At 50.6% G+C, this 17,759-nt stretch overlaps 1 protein-coding gene across 1 annotated transcript in view; it reads left to right on the forward strand.

The window, feature by feature from the left end:
• Positions 1–17,319, forward strand: part of LOC139049560 (uncharacterized) — a 34,593-nt gene extending 17,274 nt beyond the window's left edge. Inside the window, exons 3-8 of the mRNA XM_070525101.1 lie at positions 255–393; positions 10,541–10,814; positions 11,653–11,961; positions 13,706–14,112; positions 14,680–15,037; positions 16,224–17,319. Of these exons, the coding sequence (XP_070381202.1) occupies positions 10,659–10,814; positions 11,653–11,961; positions 13,706–14,112; positions 14,680–15,037; positions 16,224–16,526 (1,533 nt within the window). The 5' untranslated portion in view covers positions 255–393; positions 10,541–10,658 and the 3' untranslated portion in view covers positions 16,527–17,319. The remainder of the gene's footprint in view (positions 1–254; positions 394–10,540; positions 10,815–11,652; positions 11,962–13,705; positions 14,113–14,679; positions 15,038–16,223) is intronic.
• Positions 17,320–17,759: the final 440 nt, after the last annotated feature.

Consider the following 17,759-nt stretch of genomic DNA (forward strand, 5'->3'; position numbering starts at 1 on the left):
CGTGTACATGCCACTTGGTCTTCGCCACTCTTTAACGAACCTCTTTGACGCCAGCTTGTGTCACTCGGTGTGTGGCACGAAATGAACATCGACATTCCTGCCGTATATTGTTTTTTCAGGAAATAAAAAAATTGTGCGCATGCAGAAAGTTTAGATCAAATGGCTCACCATGTTTTGTCAATGAACGAGCCAGCTAGCCAAGTGCTTTTCTCATAACTCTGACGCGTTGCTCACTACTCCTTGGCTGTGTGCAGCTACTCAACGAAAGCATGGACTGGTCGGTGGATCCTTGGAAGACTTCTACCACTTCGTGTGTGGCCGCTGGAAGCACAAGTCGTCGGTGCGCGACCGCATTAGCTACCGCTTCATCCAAGAGGTTGCCAACATCGCCAGGTGGGGGATAAGTTATTTTGTGTCTATAGAGTTCACATGCAAAACCACCACAGTGGTATTTGTTAAAAAGCTTGGGCGACTGGGTATTTCAAATTTCATCTAAAGAATTTCAAATTTTATATTCCCAAAGCTTTTTGGAATGGTTGAGAGCCGATTTCGTTTTTAAGTCATCGCTTTCTTCAGCTCTTTCCCCAACTGTGATACATGTCAGTTCCTGGCCATTTATGTGACTTTGAGGGTGACCTTGACACGTGATTAGGAGCGCTGAAGAAGTTGCGGTTGTAGTGCGTGCGTAGTTATCAAACTCAGTTCCCTCAGCACTGTAACGCGACCCTCTAATCATTCGGCCACTGGATGTGGTTTTCCCCATGGGAATAACAACTTCCTTCTTTTTTTACACCGGAAAATGAAAAAAAGAGGATTAAAATTTCCGCAGACATGCTGAGGTTGAAGACTGGGCTTCTTGGTATAGCATACTAGAAGCTGGATTGCGCCACATTTTGACTGGACCGAGAGAAGATAAACACGCACACTCACACACACACACGACACACACACACACACACACACGCACACACACACACACACACACACACACACACACGCACACACACACGCGCACGCACGCACGCACGCACGCACACGCACACGCGCACACACATGCACACACGCGCACACACACACACACGCGCGCGCACGCGCACACACACACACACACACACACACACACACACACTCACACACACACACACACACACTCACACTCACACTCACTCACTCACTCACTCAGGCGCAGGCAGATTCAAAAAGGGAGACATAAAGACGTGCGTACCCGCCGTGGTTGCTCAGTGGCTATGGTGTTAGGCTGCTGAGCACGAGGTCGCGGGATCGAATCGCGGCCATGGCGGCCGCATTTCGATGGGGGCGAAAACACCCGTGTACTTAGATTTAGGTGCACGTTAAGAACCCCAGGTGGTCGAAATTTCCGGAGTTATCCACTACGGCGTGCCTCATAATCAGAAAGTGGTTTTGGCACGTAAAACCCCACAATTTAACTTTTTTTAAATAAAGACGTGCGCATGCGCAAATGCAAGTACACATGCTACATATGCTACCATGACGCGCTGAACAAATCATGCACGCACTCCATGCAAGATAGCTTCAATCATCAAACAGATCGTCTGGTAAAGGCTGGTTATCTTAAGTAGTTGCTGGTGTCAGTGTCAGAAATCATCCTCAGAAGTTTGAGCCTAAACAGAAAAGAACAAAGGGTGGATTCGACGACAGGAAAGGAAAAAGTAAAAACCGCTGTAGTGCCTTATATTCATCATATCTTCCATAGAATAAAAAAGATAGCCAACAGAGCACGTGTCAAAGTAGTTTTCTCGGCGCCGGATAAGCTTGGGAAGATGTGAAAAATTGTTAACAATGAATTCGTTCCAAGAGAGTGCAACTATAAACATGAAAATCAATTTGTCTCTTGTAAGAGGGAGTTGTCTACGCCATTCCATTGTCATGTGGCAGGCTTAATGTCGGTCAAACGGGGAGATGCCTTAATGCACGCCTGAGGGAGCACAAGAACAATGTGCATAATACAGTAAAAGGGCATCTGGGCATCCATTGTAGAGACTGCGACACTAATGCCTGCCATCCTGACTTCGCTAGAACACAAATTTTAAGTGAACATAGTAACCAACTAACCCGTGAATTCATCGAAGCAGCGCACATCGCCTGGACAAAAGACGCATGCGTCAGTAGCCCCTCCTTATACATTACGTCCAAAGAACTAGCATGTTTAGCGGCGGGGAGGATATGATGATTACAGGTATCTCCCCTGTTCAGTGCAGCGTGTAGGAATGATGGTGGATATATTGCTACGGGACAGCCGCCACAGTGTGGCTGCACTGATGAGGGCGAAGACGACGTGTGTGCCGGCTTGATATAGCGTCGCCATTTTGGCCTCCGTGAGCTTCCCTGTAAATAAATTGTAAATAGTATTCGGCTTCAGCTTTATGTAACATTAATTTGGCGGAGGTGGACGTTCCCCGTACCGGTCATGGAGCTTCGCAGCGGTCGCAACGGCAACAATGCAACTTCGGCTCCTGCTGGCGGCGCTTCATCTACGCAAGCGTCTCCGCCTGCAGCCTCGACCTACGTCGCCGTTTCGCCACCTCGGGATCCTGGTGTTTTCAACGGAGTCGACAGTCCTGATGTTGACGACTGGCTCCGCTTATACGAACGTGTCAGCACCAGTCACAGGTGGGATCCGACTATTATGCTTGCCAACGTGCTTTTCTACCTCGACGGAGATCCATTGGCGTGGTTCCAGACTCACGATGAGGAGATCCCTGCCTGGGATCTCTTCAAAGACAAGCTACGCGACCTTTTTGGCAATCCGTTTAGTCGACATGTCAATGCTAAGAAAGCCCTTACCACACGTGTACAGACGTCGACCGAGTCCTACGTGTCGTACATTATCGACGTCTTGGCTCTTTGTGCCAAGGCTGACCCGAAAATGACTGAGGACGATACGGTTAATCACGTCCTCAAAGGCATTGCTGACGACGCCTTCAATTTACTGGCATTTACGAACGTCACCAGCATCGATACCATCCTCAAGGAGTGCCGCCGTCTCGAGCGTGCTAAAGGCCGCCGGGTATCGTAGCACATCACGCGACTTCCCAACACAGCTGCTACGTCATCCTGTGACGACCTGTTCTACCAGCCGTCGCGATGTGACAACTTGACCAGCATCATTCGTCGTGAGGTCGAAGCGGCACAGCCGGCGGCCCCTTCATTCCCGTTACCTATTCATCCTCCGGTGACAATCTCCTTGATCTAGGCCGTCGTCCGTCAAGAGTTGTCCAACGTCGGCCTGCAATCCATTCGTTCCGTACGCTCGGAACCTTTGTCTCCACGCACGTCCCCACCGCGCTCTTCTTACTCCTCTTATGCACAGCGCAACCCCTCCGAATGGCGAACCGTGGACGACAAGCCGATCTGTTTTAACTGCCGACGCATTGGACATGTCGCTCGCCACTGCCGCAGCCGCTGGGCTTCTCCGACGCGCTATTATCCTGATTACCCCCCTCGCCCCTCTAGCACATTACTTTCCTTCGCCCCTTCTATGTCCGCTCCATCATGTGACCCGGTCACACATTTGACACGACTCCGCTACTCCCGCTCGCCTTCTCCCTTCCGCCGCCAATCTCGCTCGCCCCCGTCACGCCGTGCTCCTTCTCCGACCTACTCGCCGCACCCCCGACCGGAAAACTAGACAGTGCAGCTTCTGGAGGTGAAGCTGCATTGACGACATTGGCACGAAATCCTCGCTTCACCTTACCCACGAAGAAGAATCTTTTGGACGTTCTCGTCGACAATGTTCCTGTGTGCGCGTTGATTGACACCGGGGCGCATGTGTCCATTATGAATGCTGCTATTCACCGTCGGCTCAAGAAAGTTCTGACGCCTGCCCCGAACCGAGTTGTACAAGTCGTCGACGGAGAGTCTGTCGCTATTGTTGGCATGTGTTCTGCCCGACTCACCATTGATGAGCGGCACACCGTCGTTCTCTTCACCGTCATCGAGCATTGCCCTCACGAACTCATTCTCGGTCTGGATTTTCTTGCGTATCATTCTGCCCTCATTGACTGTTCGGCCGGCTCACTTCGCATTGACTTGCCCCTTCTTGCCGACGCTGTGGACCCCCCTCCAAGTCATCTGAGCTGCATGTATTTTATTCGCGTACCGCCTCACTCTGTGACACACGTCGACTTGTCCTCACCAGCTCTACCTGACGGCAATTACGTGGCCGCACCAATTCCGGCCGTTATGCTTACACATGGTGTTATCGTACCGCACACTTTGCTGAAAATTACTGGCAAGCGCACTTGCCTCAGGGGATTTCCTTGGCTATAATTAGCGCTTTGCAGGATGATGAGGTCGAGGCATTAATAGTGGAAGATCGTTACAGCTCAGCCTATACCGTGAAGTCATCGCACGGTACTGACGTGGACATTAAGAGGATGGTTTTATCTGACCTTACACCTGCTCAAGCTGAACAACTTTGCCGCGTTCTTGTAGGCTATCGCGACATTTCTGACTTTGACAATAGACCCTTAGGTCAAACGTCCGTCGTGACCCATCGCATATATACTGGCGATGCGAACCCTATTCACCGACGTTCATATCGTGTTTCTGCGGCGGAACGAGCTGTTATCCAACAGGAAGTCAAAAAGATGCTTGCAAAGGACATTATCGAGCCTTCCTGTAGACCCTGGGCATCTCCCATCGTACTTGTCAAAAAGAAGGATGGGACGTGGCGCTTTTGTGTAGATTATCGCCACCTGAACAAAATCACAAAAAAGGACGTGTGCCCTTTGCCACGTATTGATGACGCTCTAGACTGTCTGTACGGTGCCACCTATTTTCCTTCTATCGCCTTACGGTCCGGCTACTGGCAGATATCTGTCGATGACATGGACAGAGAGAAGACTGCATTTGTTACCCCTGACGGCCTTTATCAGTTCAAGGTGATGCCTTTCGGTCTCTGTAACGCGCCCGCCACCTTCGAGCGAATGGACTCTTAGCTTCAAGGGTTCTGGTGGTCCACCTGTTTGTGCTATCTGGACGACGTCATGATTTATTCGCCCACATTCGACACGCATCTAGACCGTCTTTCAGCGTTTATTGACGTGTGCCGCCGCGCCGGTCTCCAGTTGAACTCGTCAAAATTCCATTTCGCTCGCCGCAAAATCGCAGACCTTGGACACCTCGTAGACGCCAGAGGCATGCGACCCGATCCAGACAAAATTCGCGCCGTTACGAATTTTCCTGTTCCGAAGTCTGCCAAGGACGTTCGTAGTTTCGTAGGGCTGTGCTCTTATTTCCGACGCTTTGTGAAGGATTTTGCGACTATCGCACGTCCCCTTACCGACCGCTTGAAGAAAGACGCCCCTTTTTCTTGGGGTCCTGACCATGCCGTATCTTTTTCGCAGCTGACTACTCTCCTTACCACGTCTCAAATTTTGACCCGCTTTGACCCGTCTGCCTCAACGGAAGTTCGGACTGATGCCAGTGCTCATGGCATAGGAGCAGTGTTAGCACAGCGCTAGCGTGGACATGATCGCGTTATAGCCTATGCAAGCCGACTTCGATCACCCACCGAGCGCAATTATTCAATCGCAGAGCGCGAGTGCCTCGCTCTTGTGTGGGCTGTTGAGAAATTTCGTCCATACTTGTACGGACGCCCCTTCTGTGTCATCACTGATCACCACGCTCTCTGCTGGCTATCCTCGCTCGAGGACCCCACAGGACGACTCGCTTGCTGGGCGTTACGCCTGCAAGAATATACCTTCTCCGTGGTATATAAGACGGGACGCTTGCACCAGGATGCTGATTGTTTGTCCCGCTGCCCCGTCGACGAACCGGATGGTGCGGACGCCATTGCTTGCGTTTTCTCTGTGTCCCAGTTGCTTCAAATCGGCAACGAGCAACGGCGCGATCCTTCATTACGAGCCGTCATCGACCTTCTGGAGTCAACTCCTGGCGACGCCTCTCTCCGGGTGCTTCTCCTTAAGGAGGGGGCATTATTCCCCCGCAATTTTGATCCACATGGCCTTGACCTTCTGCTCGTCATTCCATCGCATCTGCGTTCGACTGTCCTCCAGCAACTTTACGATGCTCCCTTGGCTGGACACTTGGGCGTCTCGCGCACATACGACCGTGTACGCCGTCGATTCTTTTGACCGGGTCTCGCCCGCTCCGTGCGGCGCAATGTTGCCACTTGTGAGCCCTGTCAGCGCCGGTAGAAGCCCTCCACACCTCCAGCTGGATGTCTGCAGCCGATCGACATCCCACCCGAACCCTTTTTCCGTATTGTTCTAGACCTTCTTGGAACATTTCCTCTCTCGGGCTCCGGAAATAAATGGTTCGCCGTCGCTACCGATTATGCTACGCGGTACGCAATCACGAGAGCTCTCCCGACAAGTTGCGCTACTGACATTGCTGACTTTCTGCTCTATGACATCATTTTAGTGCACGGTGCTCCGCGCCGTGCACTGAACTCACTCACTGAACGTGGCCGCAGCTTTCTGTCGGCAGTCGTCGAGGACATCCTCCGCTCCTGCTCGACAAAGCACAAGTTCAGCACGTCGTACCACTCACAGACCAAAGGCCTCAAGGAGCGCCTCAACGGGACCATCACCGACATGCTTTCGAAGTACGTTGCGACCGACCACCACGACTAGGATCTTCACTTACCATATGTGACGTTCGCTTATAATTCATCGCGTCACGACACCGCCGGCTATTCACCATTCTATCTCCTAAATGGCCGAGAAACCGTGTTGCCCTTGGACACTTTGCTGCCCTCGGCCACACGTACCGCCACTGAATACGCCCGCGACGCGATCGCACACACCGACCACGTGCGCCAGCTCGCCCGCACCCGTCTCGAGGCCTCACAGGAGCATCAGAGATGCCTCTGTGACTGCCACCATCGTGACGTGCACTTTTCTCCGGGTTCGCTGGTGCTTCTCTGGTCACCCGTTCGACGTTTGGGCCTTTTCGAAAAGCTGCCGTCGCGCTACACTGGCCCTTACCGTGTGCTACGACAAGTGACCGATGTCACGTATGAAATCATCCCCACCGATCTCCCAGCGTCATCATCGGCTGCAAGTGACATCGTTCACGTGGCAAGACTAAAATCATACCATACACCCTTCACCGCGGATGTGTAGTATAAGCACCGGGACGGTGCTTCTACAGCGGGGGGTGATACTACGGAGCAGCCGCCACAGTGTGGCTGCACTGATGAGGACGAAGACGACGTGTGTGCCGGCTCGATATAGCGTCGCCATTTTGGCCTCCGTGAGCTTCCCTGTAGATAAATTGTAAATAGTATTCGGCTTCAGCTTCAAGGAACAATATGTGTGTTTTTTTGGTTTCTCCTATTGGTTGGAGCAGTTGTATATGCTTCGTTCCAAGCAATAAACTTCAGTTGCAAGTCAGCGATCTTCCGTGTCGTTTCTCCCTGCTTGTCCCCGTGAACACCGTGCTGTTCCGTTTAAAATAAGTTTTTGGAAGGCACGCGGGCACCAGCGATTTCCCTGGAGCTTTCCATAGTCATGTCTAAAAGCCGATACGCTTGACTCGCGGATCAGATTTCGCTGATCCCCGACGGTGTTCGCCACCATCATTGTGGTCTGATTGTAGCCTGTTGTTGTGGCCACAGGTTCACTCAATAAAAACTGTTTCCTCAATAATAGTTTTCTGCTGAGTTCTTCACCGCTCTGCTAGATGACATCTGGTGGAAGTGTTAGCCCATTCATGTGCCGAACATCCCCACAAATCCCCGATCCAAGCCCTAAACCCGAGGACAACACCAACGTCGCCAAGGACCAGCGACCTAGCTGTAGACAACGACTGCTACCGGAGTGTGGACCTCTTCCTGAGAAGGCCATATGGATCAAGGCCAAGTCAACGACCCAATGGCAGTCCCAGCATCCATCATCCTGCTGCAACAACCTCGGGAACCAACAAGTTTCTGTGGATTACCGGCTGCAAACTCTGAAACCCGACTGAAGACATACGAGAGGATCACGATGTTCAACAACTAGAGCGGCTACGTCTAGCTGCGCCATGTCTATTTTTTTTTCATTGGAGTTTGCTGCTGGGACCTAGTTTGAGAACAGAGAGCGCCCTGGTTACTGAGGCCTATTTCATGAGAAATTCGTAAAGCTTTTCACCGGTGTCGTACAAAAGGAAAGGGCCGAACTTCGCTTAGGAATCAGGGTGCAACTACAGAACCAGAGCATCGCGATGTTCACGGACGATGTGACTCGCCTCTTGCGCCATGCCGACCCTAACATGGCTGATGAAAAGAGTTCGGTTCTCGATTGTGGGTGTCAAAAAGCAACTATTCGCCGGATTAATACGCAACCCACCCAAGACTGCCGAATAATTTCTTCTGGAGGCCGCATCAATCGAGAAGACTCTTGAAATGCGGACCAGGCAATACAACCGCCGTGCGCTGACAACGAACTACGCCGAAGCTGAAGCGCTAAGCTCCGACGACCTGCTCGAGACGATCAGAGTGGTCGTACGGAACAGCTGCCAAAGTTGTGCCCATAGTCGGAGCACCAGGCTGATTTTGATTGCTGACATAGTTACTGGAGAGCTTCCGCTGTAATTGGAAGTACTGGAAGTTCCGGAATCGCTGCAACCCCAGCCGGGAGCGAAAACATAGGCCACCGTCGCCCGCTGTCAAGGTCCAGCTTCGCGACCACGCCAAGGCCCCACAACACTGAAATTCCATCGCCCACTGCCGCCGCCGCCGCCAGCATGTCCGCCAGTGACCCTGTGCAGCTATCGAGGATGACGGGCATTCGGAGCACCCCCGACGAACGCCCGCTCTACTATCACTGCGGGGAAGCCCGCCATGTCTATCACCGATAACCATACCACGGTTTGGGACGGCGGGGGTTCGCCGTCAAGCGCCGTCAATGCACCGTGATCACAGAAATGTGAAAGGCCACATGATATCACCGACTACCTTGCCGCCACAGGATGGAGCCCTCAATGTTCGCCATCGCCCGGTAGATACCTGTCGCTGCAGCGCCGATCATACAGTGGTCCAGCTTTAATCCGGAAAACTAAATGCAGGAAACGACGGAGGTGGGGTTGCCTTCGTCGAACTGACGAAGATCATCTGCCGTCGACGGAGACGCCGAAAAGACTATCTCGACGACATATCAATAAGACGCCGCTTTGCCTACGAAGCCTGGAAGCAAAGAATACGCCCGCCAAGGAAGCCCTGACGACGCCACGTTAGAGCCACAGGTTAACATGACGCAGCTGTGATCCTATGCCCAAACCTAACTGCAACGCAAGAAAAAGAACCACTGGCTTCGGCGTGGTTCTTGACGCTCATGCAGTCAGCGCTTTAATAGACCCATCACCGTCCAGTTGAAGAAAGTCTAAACTACATGGGAAGGCCCTCAAATTCGGACCGCAGGAAGAAGCCTAATAAGTCGGACAGGAATGAGCGCAGGAAGAATTACCGTTCGTGGCCGAATTCATCCTGCCATTTTTGTTGTCCTCTTATAGTGTTTTTCTTGATAGAATTTGTGCAGTTCTTTTTCATCATTTTTTCTTTAGCTAGTTAAATGGTTGTTTGTGTTGCAACGCGGTCACCGAGATATATGCGCGCAGGCGATGGCCTCCTTTTTTGTCGCTTCTCTTCTTTTTCGGGGGAGAACGCCTTCCTTGGTCTGCCCATCTTATGGGCGGATCGCACTAGGAGTGCACGAGTACGCCAGAGCATACTTCATCCCTAGGCGTAGCCCCCTGCGCGCCTTATCACTAAAACAACTTCGCCGGGACGCGCGCTCCTACATGTTGCCTCTCTATATGTCTCGCTTAGCCTTTCCTCCTCTCCACTTCCCTTTGCTTAGCTGCGCCGATTTTTGAGCGGTCGCCGGGCACGGCTGGAACTCAAGCTTAAGCAGCTCCGCCGTTCAAAACATCCAGGTGACGAAAGCTTTATTCCCACTGTGTAATAAGCACGCAAAATCAATATTCCATGCAAAAAGAATAATAGAAATTAAAACTGAAAGCAGGAAAAGACTAGGTTTGGTAAGATATTAGCAGATATTGGACAGAGATAACGGCTCTGCAGAGTACGTGTACAACGTGGTAGTTGGCATAATAAATGCTCAATCAACCCCATGCAAAGAGCAAGAAAGCAAGCAGAAAAAGACCGTAGAATAGAAGAGAAAACCAGGCAACAACAATTAAACTCTTCTATCTATGATAAGCTACATCTTCGCGGATAATGATTGGTGTGTGATGGCAGCCTAATGATTGGTAGCCTAATGTATATACGTATTTTTCATAAATTTGCACACGCTAATTGGTAAGTGTAGCGATCTGTACTTTTCGTAGATTTTGTTTTTGTGTAGTGCTGTGTCGCAGAGATGTCACCCAACCGGTCCCTAGTGCTTTCCATAGCTTGAAGCCCTGTTGGCCGTCGACATTGAATCTCTGCAATGCATGCGCGAATTCAAACCGACCCAGAGTTAGTGTACAGCGATAACTAAGCCCCTCAAGCCAGTGCTAACCGCGCGCGCGCTCCTCCCTTCTGCAGACACGAGGACGTCCCGGCTGAGGGCCAGACAGCGGCGCAGAAGGCGGCACGGCTCTTCAAGTCATGCGAAGACATCGTGACGCAGGACACGGACTACGTGCCACGCATCCGCGGATACATGCGCGACGCCAACCTGCACTGGCCGGAGCACCCCGAGACACGGGAGATCGAGTCGGTGGACGTGTTTCGCAGCATTCTTGAACTCAACGACAAGTGGGGGTGGCCCTGCCTGCTAGACTTGACCGCCGACTACGTCAGCGATAGCACGTTTGAGGTAAAAAAATCCACGGGCACTTTGCTGAGCTAAACTGCGATAGGCGAAAGCCTATCTATGACTGCCTCTGTTGCCGTTGTCTGAAATGTTCTCCGAACGGGCGCCACTGTGTCCGCGAGCATGGGATGCAAGCGAGGTGTCACCGGCTGTGATTGATAACCGATTTCCTGCGTCCTCCACGCACTGTGCACGGACACTCGTGAGTCACTAAAGGCTTACGCCTTAAAAAAGAAAGCACACGGTCGCATGTTTCACAATAAGAATACCAGTGGCGCAGACGCAGCTTGGCTCATCTTCCAATAACAAGGACGACCGAAGAGGCGTCGTGTGTTTTAAACATTGCGGGTGTATATAGTGACGCGTCATGCTAAACTAATTGCTATATTTCAGAAGTGCTAACTTCCCGACGCCCAGCTCGCACGCAAGATCTTACTTGGCATGCTTAAGAATCGCGAAAAAGTTGTCATATATATATGTGATCTTACAGTTAGTGTCCCACTGCCAGACCTGGCGCCATCCACCTAATTGTGGGATAAGTATAGGCAGCAAATAGATTGACGGTTTGTCTCCTAGGTATCAAATGATGCTACTCATAAAGTATGAATATATCAGTATGGCATTCTTGTCCCAGATTTCTCGGACGTGAAGCAAGCTGAAGCAGAATACTAGAACCGCACACCGCGTAAGATTTCGAGACATTTCTTTTCACTATGGATTTACATCGCATCAATGCTTTCGCTATTCGCATTTTCGCTATTTCCATCGCAACAATGCTTTACCGTTCGAACAAACTGCTTTACTTTTTAGCTGCTCCTTCAGGTCATTTATCAATTTACAGGTCTTCGCACGTCCTACCAGAGGCCTTGATCAGTTCCAATTCCACGCGGCGACGCTTGGCGTCGGGTCGCCAGCCCATCGGACGTACTTCGATGCGCTGTACGCCCACTACGGTGGAGGCGTCCTGAATGGCGTCACCTTCGAAGAGATGCTCAGTTACGAGCACGACATCATGCTGCCGCTGCTAGAAGCGTACCACGCCCCGCCCAGGAGATATGTGTTCGAGAGGAATCACTCGGACACCTCGGGAACGCGGGAACGGTGGACCAGCGACATCGAAGATTTCTACGGTTTGACCGGAAACGAGCGGGTAAACCCACAACCTGCTATGTGCTATTTGCTGTCTTCAGTGTTGCTGGCGATGTTCGAAGACGGGCTCTTTGACGCCGTTGCGTTAAAAGGCGGCAGGCGATGCTGCCCTGGTTTGCTGCTCCAGTTCACACTCTGGCAGCAGACAGTTGGCTATGACTGGCAGCGTCGAGCCGCGATTTGGCTTTTGTTTATCTATAAAGTACAACTGCAACGTCAAGCGTTTTTCTGTGAGTGAGATAGGAATCGCGAAAATACTGCGGACATATTTATCTATGGAGAGTCATTACAAAGAACCGGTGTTGCCAACAAAAGCACTTTACTTTACAGACACACGAACGCTTTAGGTTACCATTGAAAATAATGGTGATTAAACTCTGCGAGCCCCATTTGCAAGCCGATCTCAGTTGGACTTGGTTTCTGCTTTCACTGAAACCGAATGTGTAACTGTGCTATCATCAAATTAGGACACTGATCATTAGGACACTAATAGACGACAGAAACGGACGAGCGTCAATTACGTTTCAACGAAAAAGGTAATTCACAAAATTGAATTGATGTGCACGAGTATTAAACAAGTATCCGTTGTTTCTAGTTATAGATTGTGGGAAGATTGACCGGAACTACGTCGCAACATCAAAGTCGAACCGGCAGACGAGATATATGTTGTTATTTTCGTTTCTTAATTTAATTATCATATATACCTCGGACACAAGGTCTATGCAGGAAGGGCTAAAGAAAAGAAAACACTGAACAAAACATGTGAACACAAGAAGTGCAAAAGTGAGAATTGTCACAAATCCAAGCGATTCTAATGATCAATGGTGCGCGAGAAAAGATGAGTATTTGAATATGCTTGTTCAATGATGGTTATGGCGAGTCTGTCTCGTTATTAATGGACGTACATAAATTGAGAAGTTGGATGCCACTTCGTTCCAGAATAAAAAAAATCTCACCCATATTTTCTACTCTTGTCTCATTCTGAAATTCATTATACCGTTTCTTTCAACCCCAGGAATCGCAAAAATTGAATCGATACAGAGTCCGTCGCTCATTCTCTAATGTCTACTGGGAAAGTTAAGTAACAAGAGCCACCATTGCTCATGCTCCTCCAGCTGTTTAGTACTGTAACGGCTCATACTTTTGCACACACCAATCAGCGCATATCTGTTTTTCCACCACGTGCGAACAACACTTCGTTAGCACCGGCTCACGGATTGCGAGATTCCCTGCGCCTCCCAATGTACTGCCTGCGAGCCGTATCCCTAGAGCCATAAGTCTAGATTCCACGTAAACACTACAGGCTATGAAATCTCTACGCGCCGTGTACAGGCCGTCGACTGCGTACACCCTTCAGGCCACGCATAGGTCACAGACAATCCCAAACTCTCAAAAGTGCACTGTGGACAGTACACCAGCCAACGAACAAGTACAACGAACACGGAGCTACTTAACCGACGTCTGACAAAGTGTATACTTACTTGAACGAAAAAAACAGTCAAAAACACGAAGCACAAGAGGAGAGGTTCACACCACAACGACTGTATACTTAGGAAGAAGGAAAAACTAATTAAGCGATCCCAACAAATATTCATGTCTTCGTGGGAGAAAGACGAATGCGAAATGTGGCAGAGTCTTCTACCACTCAAAGACAAGATAAATTTGTTGTCTTTTCTCCCTCGGTGTTCTCGACAGGCAAGATCGCAGCTCACGCTTACGCGCACCGCACGCGCGCGCCCTCCCAGATCGAGATCGCCACCAGCCACCACGAATACTTCAAGCTGTTGATCGAGCTGATCAAGACGAAAGAGACCATCGTCGAGCTCATCATAGGCTGGATGGCCGTCCAGTTCACCGCGCGGTTCGCCAACCGGCAGCTCATCGCCAACCACTACAACACTCTGGAGGGCGCCGAGGAGTTCCACCGGAAAGGCTGCTTCGCCTTCGCCAGCTACCTCATGGGGGCCGCCCTGTTCCTGCCGTTCCTGGAGCGCGTCTACACCGAACCGGTGCGCACGGACGCGAGGCGCATTGCGAGGGAGGTGCGTCGCGTCGTGTACCAGAGGCTCGAACGCGCCACCTACCCGTGGGCCGAACTCGACGTGGCCTTCAAGTACATGGAGATAGCCCGAATGGACGACATCGAGGCGAGGTTCGGAACCGCATGGCGCCTTATAGTAAAGTGAATGGGAAGTGAAAGCGTTTTAGCTTTGCGGCGGTACGCTGCGGTGTATGCTCTAAGCCCAGAGGGGACGCAGCCTCACCACTCCTATAATTGCCTATGTATCGCGCCTCACGAGGAATAGTCGGGGTGTGAAAAACCAGCGGCAAGTGAACCAAAAACCGGGCTGAATCCTTTTTTCGAACCTACAACCCCAAGCTAAGCGGCAAAATTTTTCAGCTATTAAGCAAGCGTGGCAGCTCGTAGAGCGCCACGCAGTAACCATTAAATAAGGGATAAAAAGTCCATTTGCAAGGACAATTGGGTGTTTTAATTTTCGAACACCCGAAAAGCGCAACCGCCGCGAGTTGTACACTCGTGTACTGTTTTGTAGTCCTCGAACTTTGCACATTTTAGTACTAATTTTGCGTTATATTCAGGAGTACAAAAGTACGCAAGCACTACAGGGTGCGGGGTTTGCGGCACTCAGAGGCAATTGGTGAGCTAGTTTTAAAGCTTACTCTTGTTGAAATTTCGGCGCTTTCGTACTCGAAACAGGTTCTCACAATACCCGGATATGGAGGCCAGCTTTGTAAAGAATCTGCGTGACGCGATTAAGGCCTACCGTCGGGCGGACATCAAAGCCATCGGCGGGATGCTCCAGCCATGGGTGCTTGAAAGCCACTTCTACCACCCGAATATTAATCGCGACCGCTTCGACTACGCCCTCAAGCCGTCCATTTTGATGACGCCTATGTACCACATGACCGCGCCTACGGCGGTGCGCTTGGGCACCTTCGGCGTTGAAGTGGCCAAGGCAACGGTCGTGTCCTACATGGAGCTTCGATTCCAAGGCCATGGGACCGATCCCCTGGACCGCTTCCAATTATGTTTCTTCGGCATGGAGGATAAGCAGGTTGGTATGGCTCTAGGACATCTCTGTGGGCCAGGTGGTGCATTTCTGTTCACAAGGTGTGTAGCGCAAATGGACGCGACCACCAAAATATGCATGTACACAGGTCATGTCAACGCATCCTGGTGTGATTGTGTTTCTTTCTCTGCAAATCATGCTAGAAGGTTGGCCAGAGTTTTTTAAACCGAACCCACGGGGTTCAAAACACAGGGCACGTCTAGTTTACCAGTACCTCCAAGCTACTAGGCTCAGTTGTTGGGAGTTAGGTTTAGCGGAGGCAAGGAATACACGTTTGGACAACCAGAGAAGGTGAATCTACGGGCTTTATTAGGAGTAAAATCAGGCTTCCTTAGTGGCAGTAGTGGTGCTCCTGTCTTACAGCTACTTCGGTTCGAGCAGGCACAATGACCCTCATGGCGGGAACAGGGAAGTGACCAGCGCTGGCTACAGAGGCTCCTCCCTCTCCCTTCAGAAAGCTGGAGGCCTAGGTCTGAATGGTGAAAGGAATGAAGAGTTCATGTTCAATATAGGCTGGTTTCACGCGTTCGCACGACACTGTCTCTTCTTTGCCGCGAACGTAAATTATCAAGGTCTTCTCTGAACGTGAAACCACACGAAAGGGGCCTTCGTAAGAATGAGTCAGTGGTGGCTTGCTAGACTCGCGTACGAAGTTACGGGCGATCGCTACACATTTACAGAATATCCACCTTTGTCAGCCCTCATGTTATACTCCAACCACTTAGTGACCAACGGTATAGATATAGGGGGCTGGATAGGGCATCCATGGAGACGTGATGAAGTTGGAGCGCCGTGGTAGACAAGTTGATTTCTTGCGCATTTGTTGATTTAGGTGGGTGACTGCGTGAGTTATTTAATCTGCACAGTAACCTAGGGCTTCAGTAGCATAGAGTTCATACTAAGCGAAGATCACAATCCAAAATTGGCTTTTTTTTAGAGATCCATCAAATCTTACTACATAACCGCAGTTACGTAGCCAGGATTACATTATCGTGGATACATTACGCACTTGACGGAAGGCGGGGCGCGGGGACAGTGAGTTTTGTCGCACGTTGTTTCAACCCCCACTCGATAATTCCAGGTCCATTGACCTCCCCCCCCCCTCACGCCGCCGCTCCCTAATCAGGGTGCGCGCCCTAATTAAGGCTTGTCATTTTCCACGCTATTTCAGCGGCAAGGGGAGCCCACCCCCCAATGGATTAGTCTTATGGAGACCAACGTGGTAGATAGCGTTGCCCTGGACGTCGCGCTCATGGTTCTCAAGCTCGTACCGTCCTTCGACGAGGAACGGCTGCAGGACGTGCCGCTCACGGGCCACCAGCTCTTCTACGTCGTCCACTGTTACACGCTCTGCGCCGAAGAGAATGGAACGGCATTGTGCAACGGCCCCCTCAAGCACAAGGAGGACTTCGCGAACGTCTTCTCTTGCCCGCCGTACAGCAACATGCGATCGGAGGAGTGCCCAGGCTTCTGACACCGGAAACCTCCGCGGCACTGTATACCGCGTGGTACACCACGATATGGTTTTCTTTTATAGCTATTATAACCATGTTCCCAAAACTGCGCTTCAAGCTCTCGGCATGTTTTGTACATATCGACAGTGTTAACAGATTTAGCGAAAGCGTATAGGTTTAACCCGGGCTGAAATTCTTGTTTCCTTAGTCTCATCCGACAGGTGATCAAAATATACAGTCATGCGACTATATTCTGATCCAGATCAGTAAAAAAAAGACAGTAACAAACAGGCTGCACTTTCCCTGCGCTAATCCTTCCGAGATCATTCTATTCAAACTGAAGGGTTAACAATGGGGGATAGATGAAACCGTATAGCATAAACCAGATGTGCCGGGGTAATTGCTTGATGCTTGTCGCGTGTAAAGTGCCCCTTGTTTATTTTCTTTCACAATTTGTAAAACGCATTTGCATTTGTCGCAAAACAGCAAGTGTCTTTTTGGTGTGGGTGACATAAAGCTCGCGCGAGTTACGTCATCCAGCCAACTGTCCCACATTGTGCAGCGCTAATCTCTGTGATGATTCCATTTGCACGGGGTATGAATTAGTGGATGACGATGGGACGAACTGATGATTCACTCTGTATCTCGTTCCCGACTGTGTGGTGTGACCCGTTAGATACTTTACGGCGCACTGCCGGTATTGGACAGAGGTTATATCTGGTGTTTTGTTGGGATGGGCATCTACCCCCTTTCTCCGCCCTCCTGTTTCTGCAGTTTTTCGTCATTCGCTATATATACACATACATATCCGTTTTTGATGCTCAACGGTGCGTACGTTGGAACAAGCGTAAATGATGTTTACCACTTTCTAATGTTCAGAACGCCTGTGCACTTGTAAGCTAATCCTCTTCGTGGTACTTTGAAAGTGTTCCGCGCTTTGCTGTGATTTTTGTGTTGCAGGAGAGTGCGGCATAAGTCACGTGCCCGTTTGACGTTTGTGCCATGAATGCTGCGCAGTCGGCGCACCACCTGAACTCTTACTGTGACGCGTATGCGTATGAAAATTGACTTTGCTGAGATGGAACGCGCAAGGAGCGCTGCGATTGTGACGTCTACTTTCTACTTTTTTTTGCACGAGCACATTTTTAGCAGAGGACAGACTCTTGTTCTCCTTTTGGCATCAATGTGAAACGTGTCTGAACCATGGTGCATATACCGACTACGAGTGTCATACTCCGCACGTTCCGTATGAG

This window comes from Dermacentor albipictus, chromosome 9 (genome assembly GCF_038994185.2).
Source record: "Dermacentor albipictus isolate Rhodes 1998 colony chromosome 9, USDA_Dalb.pri_finalv2, whole genome shotgun sequence".
In the NCBI taxonomy this organism is placed as follows: domain Eukaryota; kingdom Metazoa; phylum Arthropoda; class Arachnida; order Ixodida; family Ixodidae; genus Dermacentor; species Dermacentor albipictus.